This window comes from Pseudochaenichthys georgianus, chromosome 11 (genome assembly GCF_902827115.2).
Source record: "Pseudochaenichthys georgianus chromosome 11, fPseGeo1.2, whole genome shotgun sequence".
Lineage (NCBI taxonomy): Eukaryota > Metazoa > Chordata > Actinopteri > Perciformes > Channichthyidae > Pseudochaenichthys > Pseudochaenichthys georgianus.
The window spans coordinates 20,222,532-20,241,921 of NC_047513.1; the positions used below are offsets into that span (position 1 = coordinate 20,222,532).

A 19,390-nucleotide genomic window follows, 5' to 3' on the forward strand; every position below is an offset into this window, starting at 1 on the left:
CTGGGAGCCCCTGACGTGAAGAAGCTTCGAGAGCCGCTGCTACTGGTAGAAAACACTTCGACTTGACCTGACCCCGCTTTTTCCAACCTGTTTTAGGACACACAGATGCTGGCTGCTGCCCAGTCGCCGCCCCCTCCTCCTCGGCAGTCCCGCCCACCGCCACCTGGCTCTGCTGCGCACCGCCGACTGGAGGCAGAGTGCCGCTACTCCTCTATCGCACGCCAGAAAACAAGGAGCCCATTGACCGACGGTGTGTGTATGAATTGTTCTCATATTTAAAAAAGAATTTCTACAATCTAGACCGACTCGACGTTTTAAAGGATTTTGGAAGAAAGTGGTAAAGGCGGATAGGAAATCAGACGGGTGCCCTGCGCACTGCATCCTCCCTCTCCATCGCTGTCTCATCTCTCCTCCTGCTCTGCGCCTTTACAACACTCCCGGCTTCTCCCATCCTGAATAACCACAGTGACTGAACACTTCTGTGAAGCCGAGAGATCCCCTTCTTCTTCAGTCGGAGTTTGAACCACATTTTGGAGCTCCTGGAAGTATACCGCCAGAGCCCTTGAGAGCTGGCTGGACTCTGTAGCTTTCGTTTTCCCGATACAAGAGGATCATCGAGTGGACCTTGCGCGGAGTCCAAAGGACTGGAAATTATTTAGCCCTCTCACATCAACGTACCGCATGGTGGGAATTTCTGCCTCCTTTCAGTGTAAGTGGCTTCTCTCTTTCTTTAAGATATTATTTGTATTTTGATTACGCATTGGCTTTGTAAGAATACATAAGAAAATACTAGGAAATAGGAACTGAACCACTATATAAAATGACATTAATGATTCGTTTCATGTTTCAATGTAAATTAAGCAGCAGCTCCGGTGCGGCTGATAAACGTGGAGTCATTTATATTAAAACACAACATATGACAATAGCCAGCAATAACATTTTTATTTTATTGTCGTTGTCTGAGATAAACTGCGATGACAGACCTATTGCAGGAGGGAACAATGCGTGTCTGTGCTGTGCGTAATAGTGCATGTTATGGTTTTATTCTGATGGAAGAAAAAATGCTGAGCAGTGGAGATTGAAACCCAATTGCTCACGATTAAGGACTATTCGAGTAAACCTATAATTTTGTCTATTGGGAGCTGCATTTTAACTAGTATTTGTTCCATGTTTGTGTTATCAGAAGTACAATTGGCTTTCTATAAATTGCTGGTTCAGTTTGTGTAATCAGTGACACCAACTCACAGCTGTCCCTGTCTCCATAAAAAGCAGTTTACAATTCATGGGCTTGGACCCGGGATGGAGAGTTGTCCTCGGGCAACAGGCCACTGAAGTTCACGGATCAAGTGTTATCCTTCCGATGTGTCAATACCATTTCGAGAAGTGAAGTAGCCTTCCTATCAGCTAATAATCCCCAGAAAGCATGAACACTTTATGGATTCAGAGTATTAGTTATATTGTGAGGCGACTCCTGAGATAGATATTATTGTGCCACAGGTTTTTAAATCAAAGATAAAGAGATGAATTCACGGATTTAGGCCCATTCTCACTTACAGAACGTATTCATTAATTTGATGACAATTGTTTACTATTTTCTAAAATAGGAACATGTCATTACATCTGTTCCAAAAGGTTGATGTTTGCAATTTTTTTGGAAAGATATTTTGACTTTGCTATCCCTGGCTGTTTAGCGAAGAGCCATGCTCTCCTCCTCTCCCTCTGCTGTCTTTGAGACAGACTTTGAATTTCACAGTTTGCATTTGAAGACTTCCTCCAAAGCTCTGTCACAACTGTCAAACGCATCTTCTAAAATCCATGTGAAGTTTCCATCTTCTCCCGCTGCGACTTTGCCTTCACAAAATAATCAAAAAGCACAACAAAAAAAAGAAGAGAAAAACGGATATATTTTGTTCCCCTTTTTAATGGAGTGTCGTAGGATTGAAATTAAAGGGTTCGGGCTATATTTGACTCCAGTGGGAATCTGTTTCCCGACTGGGAGAAGCTCAGAAATGCGGGTTAGGGTGGGAGGTTGCTGGGGCTCAACCTGCTGTCGATGCCCGACTGTTCTCACGGCTCAGATTAGAGAGGGAGGAAAATATCTCCTGGAAACCAACAGGGTTTTGGAATTTATTTACGCATGGCGATTAGTCCCTTGCAAAGCTTTTTAGGCATCGAGGGCGTGATTGTTAACTCCTCTTAAAGGCGTGACCCACCAGTTAAATATAGATTAAAAACGAGGATTGTTTATGAGCATTTTGCATTGTCAATAAAACATAGTAGGCTATATTAGATTTTTTTTGTTGAGATTTTAATGTCTTCTGTGTATCCAAGATTCGATCATTTCAGGCTGTCATATGTATCCTATATTTCTGTTTAATTGTGATCTAAATGATCAAACTTATTTTTTATTATTATTATTATTTATCATTATTAACTGCAGTGGTCATACTATTTGAATTTGTTTCCCTGCACGTCATTTATTACGTCATCTGTTTTTGTTTTTGTCCATTCTTTAACTTCTGGGACTTCCATTAAAATAGTGACTTGACTGAAAAGACTATTACCTGGAGGGTGTGTGTTTACAGAGATAAAGAGAGGCAGAGAGACAGAAATAATAAATGAAAGGTAAACAAAGCTGGGATGAGGGAAGAGTAAATGATAAGTGCTGTTTGCAGGTTATGACTGTGTTTGTGTGTGTTTGCACGTGTATGTGTGTGTGTTGCCGGATCTACATGCATGTCTGCGCACGCTGTATAAACAGGATTGTATTAACGTTGGCCGCTAACTCTCTGCAGTCCATCCAGGCTCTGCAGCACCAGCTAGCTCTTCCAGGGGCCATCTGCCCAGCCACCAGCCTGCCTCACACCTGTTCTCCCTCCCTCCCTCCTCCCTGATCTCAGGCTTTAGGGTCAGATGCATCAGACCGCTGCTAGACACAGACGTGGCCTTGCAAAAATGATGGCAGCCATTTTATTCTCGCCTTCACACGCACAAAGACGTGCTCAGAAACACTTAGCCTACATACCCCTGGTGCATACACCTCACCATTTTTTATTTACGTGGTTTTTAATGATTACCACAGTGGTGTATTTCAATACAGATTTGAGATCACACCCTCAAACAATTAATTACTATGATTTCACAATGAAAACATTGATTTCCCATTAATCACAGAGTATCATGGAGGCTCCAGCGCTGTGATGTCATTTCAGAGCACTTCTTTAAAGTATGACACACAGACATTTGGATGCAGTCCAGGTTTTCTGCATGGTGAATAATTGATGGTGACTCAACGGAGTTATATGCCGGCTACATCATGAAGCCCACTTGTGTATTTCTGTATCAGCTGAAGGGCTGAACTTTCTCACAGCTACACATTGCACATATTATCTCACCAAAAGGCAAAAGCTGAATGATGCCAAGAATAATCGCATCAGCTGTATTGTTTAGTATGCTCATTTGGTTTTACACAAGCCAATTTGAGAGTGCTTGACACCCAAAATGATCAGTAAGACACATCTTTTGTATGGCAAGTTGTTATGGCAGAATCAAAGACTAGCTACGTAATTTATGGGCTGGCTAGACTATATGCATAGGATTTAAATGCAGTATGGTCTCGTGAGTTAATTCACTACGTAATAAGTAGAATAAGTCAGTTTTTCTTGTGCTGGAATGTCAAGTTATGTCTTGGACTTCAATCTCGAAGGTCGGTTGCGATCCCATTCAAGAAAAAAACAAGGACAACTAAGAAGTCATTCCTCCTGTAATTGCATGAAAGCTGTATTAAGATGGCAGAGCGTTTTGAAACAGGCACAGGTTGCATTTGAAGCCATGCAGTCCGGGGGCAAATGTCAGCAGTCGAATTGGATAGTAAAACCACTGTTCCATGCACTCCTTCAAGATGTATAGATCTGTTCTGATTATTCAGAGCCATCTCTTACCAAGTCCCTGAGTGAATTATAGATGGAGTCTGTGTGTGTGTGTGTGTGTGTGTGTGTGTGTGTGTGTGTGTGTGTGTGTGTGTGTGTGTGTGTGTGTGTGTGTGTGTGTGTGTGTGTGTGTGTGTGTGTGTGTGTGTGTGTGTGTGTGTGTGTGTGTGTGTGTGTGTGTGTGTGTGTGTGTGTGTGTGTGTGTGTGTGTGTGTGTGTGTGTGTGTGTGTGTGTGTGTGTGTGTGTGTGTGTGTGCGAGCACCTACATACACACACATACCCTTGTAGATCGATAGGCCCATTGATGGTTATCAGCAAGAGGGCAGTTCTCTTCACTGCTTATTGAATTTCATCACCCATGAAAGAGCAGCAGCTGTATAAAAGGATTTGCTTGTATGTGTGTGTGGGGGTCTGTGTAAGGATTTGTCCAAGTGCGTTGTATATGTGGCGCGTGTGTGTGAATACTCCGGTACTCTCAAAACCAAGAGGTCTTTGTTTTATTGTAGTTGTGAGTTGGCCTTTACAAGGGGCTTATTTAATGTCAAAGTCAACAGCGAGCACTACAAACTGATTTTATTGGCATTGTTCGTGTTTTTACTCCAGATAACAGGAGACTTATAGGGCAAGTGAAGAAGAGACCAATAGGGCAGAGTCTGACAATTCATCAACTTTTATGGATGCAAGCAAGGGTGTAACTTTGGTTTGAGAAGTGGGGGGGGGACACAAAACAGGGGGTCCTCCGCAATGAAAAATGTTCTCAATTGAATTCCATTTCCTGCCTTTCTACAAATATATTAGGGACTATAGTGTTAACAAATCCAAGAAAAATGTGTAGTGTATATAATGAGTGTGCACACTTATCTAGTATCCTATCCATGTGAGCCTGTTTTATTTGTGATGACCTCTAGGGGGGTCCGGGGAATGCACCCCGCGAAGATTTTTTTTCTTTAAATTGAAGTTGAATGCATCAATCTGGTGCACTTTGAGGGCAACATTAAGAGATTTATGGATACAGTTCTCAACACTCATATGAAACAGAACTGTATATATTTCAATAATCAAAAAACCATTAGAATATGCTCACAACCAATAACAATTCATTGATAAACTCCTCTCTCCTATCTTTATCTTACCTAGTCTGCATTCTTTCTTTTTATTTATGCATATATGACTAATCACTCCCCTTTCAAACTGTGTTTTTATTTTTGTACTGACCTATAGTACACATTGGAAGGATTTCTTAACTTATTTTATATACAACTAATATTACATAGATGGAAATATTTGTTTACATAGATGACCAAACCGTTTGAGACCCACTGAGATAACTTAGACTAAAGTTTACAATCTAATCACTCAGAGAGTCCTTTACCTCCCTGAGCTGACGTTATCCCTCTCAGTCCGACAGGAAAGAGCTCTCCCTCTCCTTATTGTTGAAACAGCTTCTAATCTCCGTTAGCTCCGAGCTAGCACCAAATGCTAACAACAACCCCCGTAACTCTCAATGTCTCTCTCTCTTTCTATCTCTCTCTCACAAGAAGCGCTCGTGTCACACACAGACGCTCCTCCGCGACGATGACCGCTTGCGTACAAAAATAATAATAAACACATTTAAAAACTGGGGGGGACACAAATGGGATTTTGAAAAGTGGTGGGGACATGTCCCCCCTGTCCCCAGTGGAAATTACGCCCATGGACGCAAGTAAATGTTTCAAAGGTTTTTATACTTCAAGCCATTAAGGAAAACATTTTTATAATAGATCAGTTCTATTACCAAATCCAACTTCTTCTTCTTCTTCTTCCATTTCTTAACTGTTGTGAACATGCATAGAGGCAGCTTTACTAGCAGTATTGTTAAAGAAAGACAGCTGGGAAATAGTCTTCACTTGCTTACTGTATCTGCCTTATAGTTCGGGTTCTTCAAATGAAACATTCTGATAGACGTGTGCAGGACAACACACACACACACACACACACACACACACACACACACACACACGCACACTACTCGCTCAGTCCTCTCTATATAGACAGGGATTGAGTTGCTAATTAACTTCACTTTCTCAAACTGTATCGCACACAGGCAGACTGCCACACACACACACACACACACACACACACACACACACACACACACACACACACACACACACACACACACACACACACACACACACACACTCACTCACTCACACACACACACACAATCTCTTTCTTAGGCTCTGTCTCATGATGTCTTTCCCCTCATGCGCTCTCTCTCTCTCTCTTTCTCTCTCTCTCCCACTGTTTATTTTCCTGCCTCCATCTGGAGTCGGCTGATATTGTAATCGCCCTAATGCACATTGCCTTTCACTCACACACACACACACACACACACACACACACACACACACACACACACACACACACACACACACACACACACACACACACACACACACACACACACACACACACACACACACACACACACACACACACACACACACACACACACACACAGACACTCACACAATGTGCCATCCTGACAATCCCCTTTTCTTATTCCAAAAGATAAGTGACTGGATGTGATTCTGTGACTGTGTGTGTAAGCGTACAGTAAGTGCACATGTAGGTGTCTATGTTTTTTTTAATGAATACAAAGGGACACACGCTAAAGTGTGTGGTGCCCTGCACTCTGCCAAAGTAACAATATTGAATAAGCACTTCTTCGTGATGTGGAGCGTCGATAATGTGGCAGAGTGAAGATGTTACCTGTTATCCCTTTCCTCCTCAATATTTACCTGTCACACAATTTACATCTAAAGTTTAGACAGTCGTAGGAAAAGGAATTCAGAGGTGTGTTCCTATATGTGTGTGTTCCTATATGTGTGTGTGTTCCTATGTGTGTTTGCCTTTTCTTTTATGAAGGTTTGCATGAAAAGGAAATGTGTGTACGTGTGTGGGCACATGTGGAAAGAGATTACCGCGCTGCCATCTCTAATAGCTTTTGTTTTGTGATTCCGCAGAGGTTTGGGATGTTGGAAGGTGAAAGTGTGCACACACACACACACGTGCTCACACAACTGCCGAGGACACACAGAGAGGTTTGATTGATGGGGAGTATGAGCTGTGAAACTGTGCGATTAGGAGCCTTTTTTTCCCCCTAGTTCACGAGAGGACAATTGTTGAAGAATGGACCGGCTTGCTTTGCTGCCAGTTCATAAAACCTGCCCATAAAAGTCGTTTGTGTCCTTGTTTGTGTGCGTGTTTCAGAGACAGAGAGGTGGGCGCAGACAGACAGCTCTTAAAACAAACAAACAGGCAGGCAGAACGTCTGACAAATTGACAAAGAAAGAGGCAAAGAAAGAGGAATGGGATGAAAAAAGGGAGAGGGAGGCTGTGGAGAAACCTTCCCTCAGCCCCGTTACGCTTTAGCGCTTTTAATCACCTAAACCAAGGTGGCTTTCTCCATCAAAAAGTCTACATTGTTAACGTTGACCTGCACCTTTCTACACTTCTGTTACTGCTTGTTTTTTAAAAAGGACATAATGTACCATCACCATCCCTGCTTATCAGCTTGGATACCCTCATATTTGATCTACAGCTCATTAATTTTGATGTATGGATTTGAACTGTACACTTTATGAAAAGGGCAGTCGCTGGAGTGGAGGCCATGGCTAGCCTGGTAAAAAGAAGTGTAATTAAGATCAGCAGACAGGGAGGGAGAGAAAGAGAGAAGCGGCGATCAATAGATGCAGACAGTGGACCCTCGGTGTTTTTCCCTCCGAGTATTGACGTGTTCAGTCAATTACAGCTAGAGAGAGAAGACGAGGAAGAGGAGAGATGGGGATGTTCAACTATGTGTGTGAGGAGATGGGCGCATATTCTGAATGTCTACACCCATATGTGTGTCAGTATATGTGTGTATATGTGTGAGTAGGTGCAAGCAGCCAATACACATCTGTGTTTAAGATGTGCTAAAATACTGTCGACAAATGCAGAGCAGATAGATCTGCTGTTGTTTTAAGACTCCAGTCGCTCACAAGATCTTTTATCTACCATCAGCACACACAACTAAATGATTGTTTCCTCTCTTTGCTGGTTAAAATCACACCACTGCAGCCAAATAATGAGGCCCTTTTATTTTGTGGTTGAATTTGACTTGCATGATGAGTATTGTAGGAGGAGAGGGCTTCCAGTTGTTGTCGGTTAGTGTCACAGACAAACAGGGAGAAGGGACAATGGGGCGATGGCCGCTCGCTCCGTCCGATTGTCTTGTTGTCAAACCGACAGCAGGTGCCTCAAATGATAAACGCAGAGTGTCAATTATTTCAAGGAAGGACCATTTTAGAAATGGGTCAAAGAGAAAGAGGGAGAGTGGCAGAGGAGACAGTGGGGGTTACATAAAGAAATGAAAGGAGCTCCATTTTCCCAAAATGGGGCCAAGTAAAAGCCCTATTTTGTTTAACTTCTAGTGCATCCTGTTCTCAGTATTCAGCCTTCAATAGCCTGAATTGTTGCTGGCCACCCCGCTAAGTGTTTGTCTGCTCACAGTCGATATAGCCGTCGCCGGGAACAAAATTGCACTTCATTTTATCTCAGTAGAAATGATATTTGATGGCATTTCCACCTCCAAAAAAAGAAGATTATGCTCACAATAATCACACTCACTGGGTTTTCCTTTCTCCGAGGGGATACAAAAAAAGTCCTGGTTTTCTGGCTGAAAATGGTGGTTAAGTAAAGAAAGGGCGAGTTGTGCGGATTGGATGCGAGGCTGTAGCTGTGTATCGATGAATAGATAGAGATCTCAAGAGCTGCCTTTCCCCAGATGTGTGTGTTCAGATAGAAAGCCTTAGAATTAGAGGAGAAATATCGTGGTATCTATTCATCTCTCCATCTCTCCATCTGTCCAACTATCTAAACAAATCTATTTGTCTGCCTCTGTATCTGTAGTGTCATCTGATATACATTCATGACCCCAGCTGCTCTTATGGATTTGCGATTGACAGCCCTTTCATCAAAGCATCTGTTCTTCCCCTCTGTCGTACTCTCACCATATGGACATGTCATCCTCAGCTGCGCGTTTCATACCAGCGTAGATGATGTGTCTCCATGGTAACCAAGCTCCACTTTTAGAAATATGATATCAATTATGTTTTTGGCCCCACATGTGCAGGACGTCTACTCGCGCACACACTGGTGCCTGTATTGCAATGTAGACATTTATAGTGTTTCATATCGAGTTAGTGTGCTTGATACTGGACTCGTGCAGATTTGGGCAGATACTGTGGCCCTGTTTGAAGTTTTATGGCTCCTGCAGTGGACGGACATGTTTGTCTTCTCTACACGATAAAGCCATTTGAGGGGAATATCCCAGCTTTTTCCAGGATTTTAAACAGCTCCAGATTGCGGCGAAACTCTTTAGTCCTGGTAGCACTGGGAGAAGGCGCGGAGCAGAGGAGGGAGAAGGGCTCTCACGGAGCCATAAAAATCCAGGAGAGAGCATAAATCCATCTCCCCTTGTAAGGTCCGACATTTTTTTGCAGATGTTTCAAGATGTTTGGCCCAAGTGACGGTAATGTCTTGCCCATCTGTCTTCTCTCCTCCCCCAATGTCTCTTTATCAACATCTGGTTTTCGGTGCGACAGGGAAACAAGTATCCTTTATAAGCCAAGGGTTCCCAGTTCCCCCTCTGCTTGGGCTATTAACTTAGCCTCAACTACTGCTCTCTCTCTGAGCACACATACTCACATATGCTAACCATTAGAAAGTCATACCATTCAGAAAATGTAATAACTTTCAGTTAGAGGGGGAGATAAAGTATTTGGCTTATTTGTTCTCTCTTCACTTTTTCCATAACTGCAAAGAATTTGGGGTTCTGTTTTTTATGCCTCCCCTGTGAGAGGGCAAATGATTGCTTAGTTGTTAGTTTGAGGATGCTTTAGTTGGAGGAAAGCCCCGTCCCCTTAAGCATTTCAGTCGGCCCCTTGGGTCTCTGTCTACACCTTAGGAGTGAAGAGCATAGAATAAGAGACCCATCAATGAACTTGTTATTTCTTGGGCAATGAAGGCACACCAACATGTTGCCGCACAGTACACACAGAACAGCCAAACAAGGATCTTAATTTGCTATTTCCTCTTTGGCAATATTAAATTGTCCACATAATAATTCACAGCTGTGCAGGGATAGCGTATTGTGGTGCAGCTGCAACTTTATGTTTGTGAATCAAACCATCTCTGAACTGCACATCATATGCGCACACACACTTCTACAAACAAACACACAGATCACCAGATCGCTCTCACATGCTCACAGACAGTCACAAGTTGAATGTGCAGACAAAGACACGCAGCTCAGCACCATATGGCAGGGTTGTCAATCTAAAAGGAAAGCATGCAGAGCGTGTTTGAGTGTGCCATGTAAGGTGTTGTACAACGTAACTGGTGTGTGTTTGATAAGGTGAACTGTATCATTATCACCTTGACCAGTTTACACATTCATACAGAGCTCAAAAATACTACTTCTGTTTATTTCTGTATGAACACAGCATACACACGCTCTCATTCTGCCACATACCCATGTCTACTTGTCATCATTTAGCTGCTTAACAAAAGCATGCTGAGCTCATTATTACAGCCAATTATGTTCTATAAAATCAGTGATGTTAATGCAACAAAACAGTCTCGCAATTTTGTGAAATGAACATCGAAACTAAAATGTGTCAGACAAATGTTGAGGCCGCAGCATGTATCATTTTTGACCAGTTCATTAAAGTGACAGGCCTCCAAGCTTAGGTAAAGGGCAGCACTTCAGTTGTAATTATGTTTTTATTGATGTCATGTTGGAAAAAACTTTTACAAAATCATTAAAGACAACCCTGCATTAGTTGTACCACACACACAGGTGCTGGGTTTGAATATAACAAGTCTTCTTTCAGGGTTTTGCCACTTTGCCCAAGGGTACAAGGCACAGAATCATGCAACCCCACACGACAGATGCCCCTAACTGTCAAAGACGCTAATGCATTAGTCGTGCACTGCCCCAGGCCAATAACACGCTCAAGTCACCAGCTGACACACACACTGATTCAGCATATGTGTGTGCTTATCCTGATCCCATGTTTGTTTACAATTACCATATAAAAGGATTACACTTGTATCTAAATGTATGCATTTGGTTTTAATAATTCAGCGGTACCCACTCTCACATTTACCTGTTAGCACTCATTTATATATTAACCTGAAGATGATTGATCTTATGAACGTGGTTTTAGTGCAAGTGCTTATTTAACCACCAACAATCATGTCTTTGATTGTGTTTTGAGCCTCGTGTCGGCTGCTTTTGTGTCTTCGATATGTCTGTTTGCTCACGGGATTGAATGTGTGTGAGTGTGTATGTTGGGGGTTGGTTGTATCTTCACGGGGAATTGATTGCAAAGGATTAGATTGTGATTACAAAAGGGGGTGGGGAGCAGGAAGTAGAAATTGGGCAGGGAGAGGGGTATCAAGGTGAGGGATGTAGCAAGGTGAAAAGAGACTGGAATGACATTTTAAAATAAGATATCCAAGTGCAAAGTCATTTCTAGAACAACATTTTGAGATATAAAGACCTGCGTGTTTCAAATGTTTAATGAAATTATAACCAAGAATTAGTTTAGTACCAGATAGTGTTCTGCTTTGATTTGACATGATGCCTATAGATTAACACTTTTATTTATTGACGGCACAGACGCTCAGTCAGGCCAGTGGGAACAATCCAAAATGGGCTTTTTGTGTTTTGGGATAAAAGCCATTTTATTAAGCATGGTTTGATTTAGACGTTAAGATGGACTTTTATTAATCCCTCGTGGGGAAATTGTTTCTCTGCATTTGACCCATCCTAGTGTTAGGAGCAGTGTGCTGCCATTTTGAATGGCGCCCGGGGAGCAGTGTGGGGAACGGTGCCTTGCTCAGGGACACCTCGGTAGCACTTGGTCTTGCCAGACTTGAACTGGTGACCTTCCAGTTGCCAAGCCAAGTCCCTATCGACTTCGCCACCACCGCCGCATATAAACCTGTTTGTCTGTGCCAGTTGGAGTACAAGCCTGATAATAGAGAAACTGGGAGAAATGCTGGAGACTGATGGCAGAAGCCACAGTCAACATCAGAGGAAGAGATGAAAGCAGTAACAGAGAGAGAGAAATAGCCTGTACAAGATGTTCAACAACATTTATGAGTCTCCAAATTGCTGAGCTGGGATACAAGCCTCAGCTTTCAGACCTCTAATGTGTTTTTGAGATTCTCTGTCTCCCTTTTAGAAAGCCACTAACGCCAAACTGCCTCAACGCTGGAAGCTTTTCAGCAATTGAGGAAAAATAAGATGTGAAATCCGTCAACCTATATTTAACTAGTCAATGTCAAGGAGTTCACACAGCTCGTCTTAACCACAGCTACATGTAATTCACAGTGTATGTATAGCTTCTCTACTGTAGTAGAAAATGATAGTGCAACTGAGGATTTAGAGGTTGTTGTTGCTGCATTCATGGTATGTGGAAGAAAACTTGTAAAATGTGACACAGCCTGCAGCTAAAAGTACCTCTTGCTGTTCAGATGATTGCCAATATGAAACTACCTTATTTCATGAAAATGGATCTAGAGGCTTACCGTTGTTGTTTTTTTAATAAGTGAGGAAAGACGCAATACAGCTCCTGCCTGTGCACTGCGAGGGGAGAATGTATTTAAATGTATTGCCTCTTCTCATTGGAAACGTGCCAGTGTTTTCATTCACGCCGTGCAAATTAAATCAGGATCTGGAGAAGGCATGTGTAGGAACGATAAATTAATGAATTCACATATTCTAAAATAGTTTATTTTCACAAGAAAACGTGCCCTGAGAAATGGCAGCAACAGAAACGACACTATTTTATATCTCAACATCATACACACGCCATGCTTCAACCACGAAGACATTTGTAAGTACACACACATTCACCTCCACACTCTCACATCCCTCCAACCTCCGAAAACAATCAGCTGTTATACCGCAGAGTGGTTTTGATTTAGGAAAGGTGGAACAGTCTCCTCTCTGTCTAGTGTCTGAAAGCAGCAGTAATGTTGAACTAGTGCCAGAAGAAGAAAAATCAAGGACACTGTTTTTATTTTATTTTTATTTGATCAGCCAGACACATGGACAGTCATCAGACAATCATTAGTGACAATAGTGAGACTTCCTGGCATAACTATACTGCAAGGAAAAGTACATCATTGTTCTGCACAAACATTTATTGCCATTGTCTATTTTTCGTCAGATTTTATTTTATTTCGCTCTCTTTGTTATTTCACTCACCTACCTTGTATATTTGCACACATATATTTGCGAATGTGTTCGTATGTCGCCTTTTACAGCTGTAATTAAAACAGTGGACACCCTAAGGTTTTTTCCCCTTAAAGACCCCAAATAAAAAAGGTCTGATCAGGAGGACTCGGGCCACATTCAGGCCTTTACCTTGACCTTCCTTATTCACTTCTTCTACTTTGAATGTTTGTCCTGATGAGTAGAAGCCATCAGGAAGTTCAGAGACCGAATCTGCTCCGCTCTGACTGTTTGAGGCCCCGGGGCAGTTTCTGAAAAAGCCAGATAGGACGGTCTGCTTACCCAGGGAAGCAGGCAGGACAGTGGGGTCAGGCCCAAGGCCATCAGTCCCTTACCACCCTCTTAACCCCCCCTTCCCTCCTCCATCAAATATTCTCCGTCCGCTTTCAATCCCACAATTGCTCTTCCAACTTTTATTACCTGAAAACAAGCAAAAACATCCTGGCTCTGGAGTGTGTGCGTGCTGCTGTGTGTGTACGTTTGTTTTTGCACAAGAACAAGACATTTATGTGAGCAGTGCAATGCCGTCTGTCCCATAGACACACACACACACACACACACACACACACACACACACACACACACACACACACACACACACACACACACACACGCTGTCCCCCTCACACACATCCTGACCCCGAGCAGCCAACCATCCCCACCCTTCTCTCCCCTATGCTCCCTGGGTTCCCATCCTCTCCCCCCCCTCCCAGATTCCTTCTGGTTCCTGACCAGCGGGGCTATCTCTGGATGGCCGGCGGTTCCTCTCATTCTGCCGGCCCATTGTGTAGTGAGTTGGGTTGGGCCCTGGGCCCCGGGGGCCGGGAGGGAGCCAGGAATGGCCTGGTTCCTGTTGCTGTACTTAAAGGAACTGTGGCACCATTTCCATTAGTCAATCATATCTGCTGTGAAACTGATGTTAGGGCTATTTCTGTGAACACTGTTACGATCTTGTAAGTTGTTTCCCTCTCATTTGGAGAATTGTGGCTTTTGACCAGGAGAATTGGGAAGTTTAATTGGGTGTTAAAGTCACTTAATAACGTAATTTTTTCCACAGATGGCAGGACAAGTTTGTATTTTGCATGTAGAAAATTATTCCATAAAAGGATTGGCTTTCCTCTGACTCAGGATGTAGTAAGACAGAGACAGGAAATACTTATGATACTCAGGCTCCAAAGTAGGTATATTTACATAGATCTAGCAAAGGCAGACATGTGTTATTATATTCACTGGATAATGCCACTGTCAACATACTTTTTTTTAACTTAAAAAATACAAGCACTGATGTACAGGGAGTCTTGTATTTTAACAACCTTTCAAAATCGAGCTTTTCAATTTACACTATCAAATATGGCCAGCAGTATTTTTTGAATCATCAGTTGGTACTCAGTAAAGACACTTCCAAACACCTTCAAATAACTGAAATGGAGCCTCATCATTATCTTTGCCATTGAGTTGACAATCTGATGAAAACACACAATTCTTTGCACGCATGTGTTTAAATGCCTCTGTCCAAACGTTATTCCTCACACACTTACAGCCACTGCCATCATACCTCGAGGCAGCTCTAACTACGAACTCCGTCCCTGTGGGGCTTGTGAGTTTCTCCTCTGAGAGCCCTCGCTCTCTAGCTACAGCACTCGGTTAATTATGACTGCCAAGCCAGGCTGTCGCAGTGATTCACTATGGAGGAGAGAGAGGGGCAGGAGAGAGAGTTGGCAGGTGTTCAGATGTATCGTTAGCGCCACCCAGTGATGCAGAGAGAAGAGAGTCGCAACTAGTCAAGAAAAACTTGAACGGGTGTTGATTTCGACTGTTCCTCATTTAGCCTGTTCATTTTCGTTTCTCTTGTTCTTTGCTATACCTATTCATCCTTTTCAAATGTCTCTCTGCTGCTTTCCCCTCTTCTCTCCATCTTCTGTTTGTACCTCAATCCTTCAACGCCCTGGCACTCCCCTTTCTTCCCAGCTTGTTTTTCTTTTTTCTTGATGTCACCACTTCTCTTGCCGCTGTCTCATGAACTGTTGTGACAAATCAAGCGCTCCATTCCTCTGGTGTCGTCTGTGTTACAGAGAAGTGGAAATGTGTGCTCTCTCTCCTCTTCTCTGTCTCCACTGACAGCCACCTCTCCACTTTATCATCTCAGAGCGGATCAGATCGGAACTGGGCCAAGTAACTCGGAGCAGGATAAATGGATGGAGGCCATGAGTGTGGATTTATGGGACTGGTTGAGGCTGCCTAGGCTTAAAGGATATGGGGTAGTTCCCCATTGTGATCATATGGTTTATTTGCCATAGATCCTTGAGGCACAGCGGGAAGTGCATTTGGATTACAGTTCCCTCGACTCTTTGTTAAAAGGGTTATTGGATATATTGAATAGTATACTGTTTCCAGTGCTTTAGAAATCAAACATCTGTGTACAAGACATCAGATCATGTGTCGGTAATCTGCAGTTATGTCGTGAGGAAGCGAAAATGCCATCTGAATACCCATTAACAAGTCTTACGGCAGTTAAGCGAGCGATTTGGTAGCAAGCAGCTGAGATTGGAAGAATTCAGCAACCCATTCAACCACCCACTCACACACACACACACACACACACACACACACACACACACACACACACACACACAAACAGGCCCGCACACATGCACGCACCGACAGCAAAAAAGTCATTTGTTCTACCTCATTAGCATGTATTGTGGCGAGCGGGCGTAACACACTGAAAGGTGAAATGGGTCCGCCATGAATAGCACACCAGTCGGCAGAGGAGAGGAGAGGAAGAGGAGGGGGAGGAGAGCGAGAGGGAGGGAGGGAGGAGAGTGTCCAGATGGCTGGGGACCTGCCGCACACACAGGGAGTCTCTCGCTCGCCTTTTTTACTCCGCTGATTGCACCGTTTCGACTACACTCGCTTTCACTTGCTCTCTTTTCTGCAGCTCCCCCCCTCTTTTTCTCACTTCCATCAACACACACACAAAGGCCAACCCCATATGTAACCTCCCTTCCTCCGGAGTTGTTGTTCACATGCAGCCGTTGCGTTCGTACACACACACACACACACACACACACACACACACACACACATACATACATGTAACACTCTCACGGGCAATTAGTGACCTGGAGGGGCCGAGTGCAGCCTGGTGGGACCCGTTCACACACCCGTTCACACACTGGTCTTCTTCTTTCCTCCTCTTCATGTCTCTTTCTCGTCACCTTCCTCCATCCTTCTTCCCTCCAGCTTGCTGTTTGACCTTCTTTTTTCTGTAGGTGTGTCCTTTAAGTCCTCTTTCTCTCTCATCTCTAAATTATTCATGCACTGAAGTGGTTGTTAATAACCGCTTAATTAATCACTTACATGGCCTGGAGTTTGTAACAGTCCACTCTGCAGTCGGACACAATTTGGATGGATTTCACATAGCCTCCCTCTTCAGCTTGATGACTGGGCTATGACTATGTTTGATATGCAGTATTGAGACTCTGTTTCTGGCAAGTTACATCAGATTGCACTCGAGCTGAGGCCATCTTTAGACGATCCTTTGACTAGGAAAGAGGGAGAGAAAGCCGCAGAGAGGAAGAGTACTGACGTTTGCCCTGATGTTCCCTTATTCTCTCAGCATTGTGTTGCGCTGCCAGAATATCTGTTCATTTATCTTCCCATCTGTGGGTGTCTGTGTATCAGTCTGCCAGTCTGTCACTGACTTTCTCTTTCTCTCATCCCTCTTCTCTTGATTCTGCCTCATCTCTCCCCTCTCTCCCTCTCCACCACACTTTTGCCTCTTTTCCTGTGTCTCTCTCAGACTATGGCTTCCCTGTGTGTCTGGTAGAGAATCACTAATGGTCTTCACTGGGGTGTAAACTGTGTGGGGTTCTTCTGTGCATTATAGGCTGTGCACACACATTCACAAAGATACCCACACATCAATTTTAGACAGCACAGAAGTAGGGGTTAGTGGCAAAGAGGACAGGAAAGGGAAGAGAGGGAGGGAGGAAGACATGTCTGGGTGTGTGTGCTGACGTGGTGTACTACCCGTCCAAACACAAGCCTGTATTTACATCCTTTTGCATATGTTTTCTTTGTTTTGCATACAGCTACCTCCCTCACTTCCCTTTTCTCACACATCACTTTGGCCATTAAACCTGCACATGCCAAGTAGCCAGACTTCAGTGTGTGTTCATGTGTGTGTGTGTGTGTGTGTGTGTGTGTGTGTGTGTGTGTGTGTGTGTGTGTGTGTGTGTGTGTGTGTGTGTGTGTGTGTGTGTGTGTGTGTGTGTGTGTGTGTGTGTGTGTGTGTGTGTGTGTGAGCGAGCGAGCGAGCGAGAGAGAAAAGGACATCATTTTGTGTGTGTCTCACTCCATCACCCCCTCTATTCAAGTCCACCTCATTGACTCATCATTGAGTGGGCCCTCAATAAGCTCTATTGAGTTTATCAAGTCTTCCACAAAAAAGTCACACCCTTTGTTGCCCCCCTCCTTACACACACACACACACACACACACACACACACACACACACACACACACACACACACACACACACACACACACACGATGGCTCGGTCCCACATGCACAAAACCGCCTCAGCGCTCCATTGAAATCTCCTCAGCAAAACGTTTTCTCCTCATCAGCATTGTGTGACTATTCATTTTGTTAATGCGCCTGTGTGAAGAAAGCCTTTTATTTGCCTGGTTTGAATTTAAGCACATATATTAACCCATATATAGAGAGCGAGTCTTTAACAGCCTGAATAGGAGGTGATGGGGAGGTGAGGGGGGGGTGTCAGGAGAGGAGACAAGAAAAGACAGATCTTTATTCTGGATGCAGCAAGCTTACGTAAAGCCACAGCTTCTTGGCGACAAGTTGACTTGTTTAATACTTGCATAAAGCGAGCGTTTGGCGCTCATTCGCAGACACACTGGCACAGAGAGAGTCATTGAACACAGCACGACTCATATCCCATGCAATTGTTAAAGCGGTATTTGCAATGCGAGTGCCTCAGATGTATTTGTCCCCTTTTTAACAAAAGTGTTCAAATGGCAGGATAATGCTTTTATAAAAAACAGGTGAAATTACAGACATTACAAAACCTAGGCTATTTATCACTCTTTGGCCACCGAAGCTTTTGTTGCTGTCAGTTGGATTATATGTTTGGCAAGCCTCTCGATAAACTATTTGTTTGGTTGCGTTTGTCTGTTGCTGTTATATGTTTTTGTTGCGGAAGAGACGGTGGAAGTGGGACTGATTCCAGGCAATCTGGGACAGAGGAGTAACAACGAGTTAAAGACGAGGCTTTAGTATTCTACAACACCACATTTACAAACACATAGGGAATGATTCCTCTGGTGCTGTGAGCCAATCATTCCTCATTGTGTTAAAAAAAAAAAAAACCTGTCATCATACTGACTGATCAGATTATTTGACTGGCATCAGCTGGTGCTGGTGAGAATGGCAAGCCTTCCTCGTACCAGAGTTGGAATTAATCAATAGCAAATCTCTGATTACAATAACTGGAAGGTGGGATATGAAGTTAAACTCCCAACTGCAGTGTGTTGAGTAAACCTAATCCATTGTATCAATGTCTGCTTATGAAAGGAAATATGAGCTTAAATAAAGAGGGTACAGTATGTGTGTGAGTAATTCTGGGGCCACAAGTCCCAAGGGAGCTGAGATATTGCTGTTTTCTACAGTGGCACACACACATGCACACACACACACACACTTTCACTCTCATATGTCTCTATCTCTTCTCTCTCTGTCTTATTATTTTTCTTCCCTTCTCTCTCTCCTCCATGACTGGCATTCTAAGCAGCTCGCTGGGGAGCATGAGGCTTGTTGGCTTGCAATAATGTTACGATGTTTTGACTCTCATCTTCACTGTTGTGGGCACAATCATCACACACAAAGAGGTACATGCCGTTTAAAGGAGGATCAGTGGCATTGCTGTGCTTCTTCTTCTTCTACCTTTCTGAACCTGAGACACTGAGCAGGAGACGGTATGACTGTGGTGGGTGTGCATGTGTGCAGATGCCTGCAAGCTGACAGGGAGTGAAAGCCCAGACATATGTTAATCAGATGTTGTGATGATGGCAGAGCAGACGGAGAGAGCGAGAGAGAGAGAGAGA

General features: G+C 43.6%; 1 protein-coding gene across 4 annotated transcripts in view; it reads left to right on the plus strand.

Moving 5' to 3' along the window:
• The first annotated feature begins 209 nt into the window (after positions 1–209).
• runx1t1 (RUNX1 partner transcriptional co-repressor 1) overlaps positions 210–19,390 on the plus strand; it is a 58,020-nt gene continuing 38,839 nt past the window's right edge. For all 4 annotated transcript variants that reach the window (XM_034094676.2, XM_034094678.2, XM_034094677.2 and 1 more), the window contains exon 1: positions 210–709. In XM_034094676.2, coding sequence (XP_033950567.1) covers positions 682–709 — 28 coding nt within the window. In that variant the 5' untranslated portion in view covers positions 210–681. The remainder of the gene's footprint in view (positions 710–19,390) is intronic.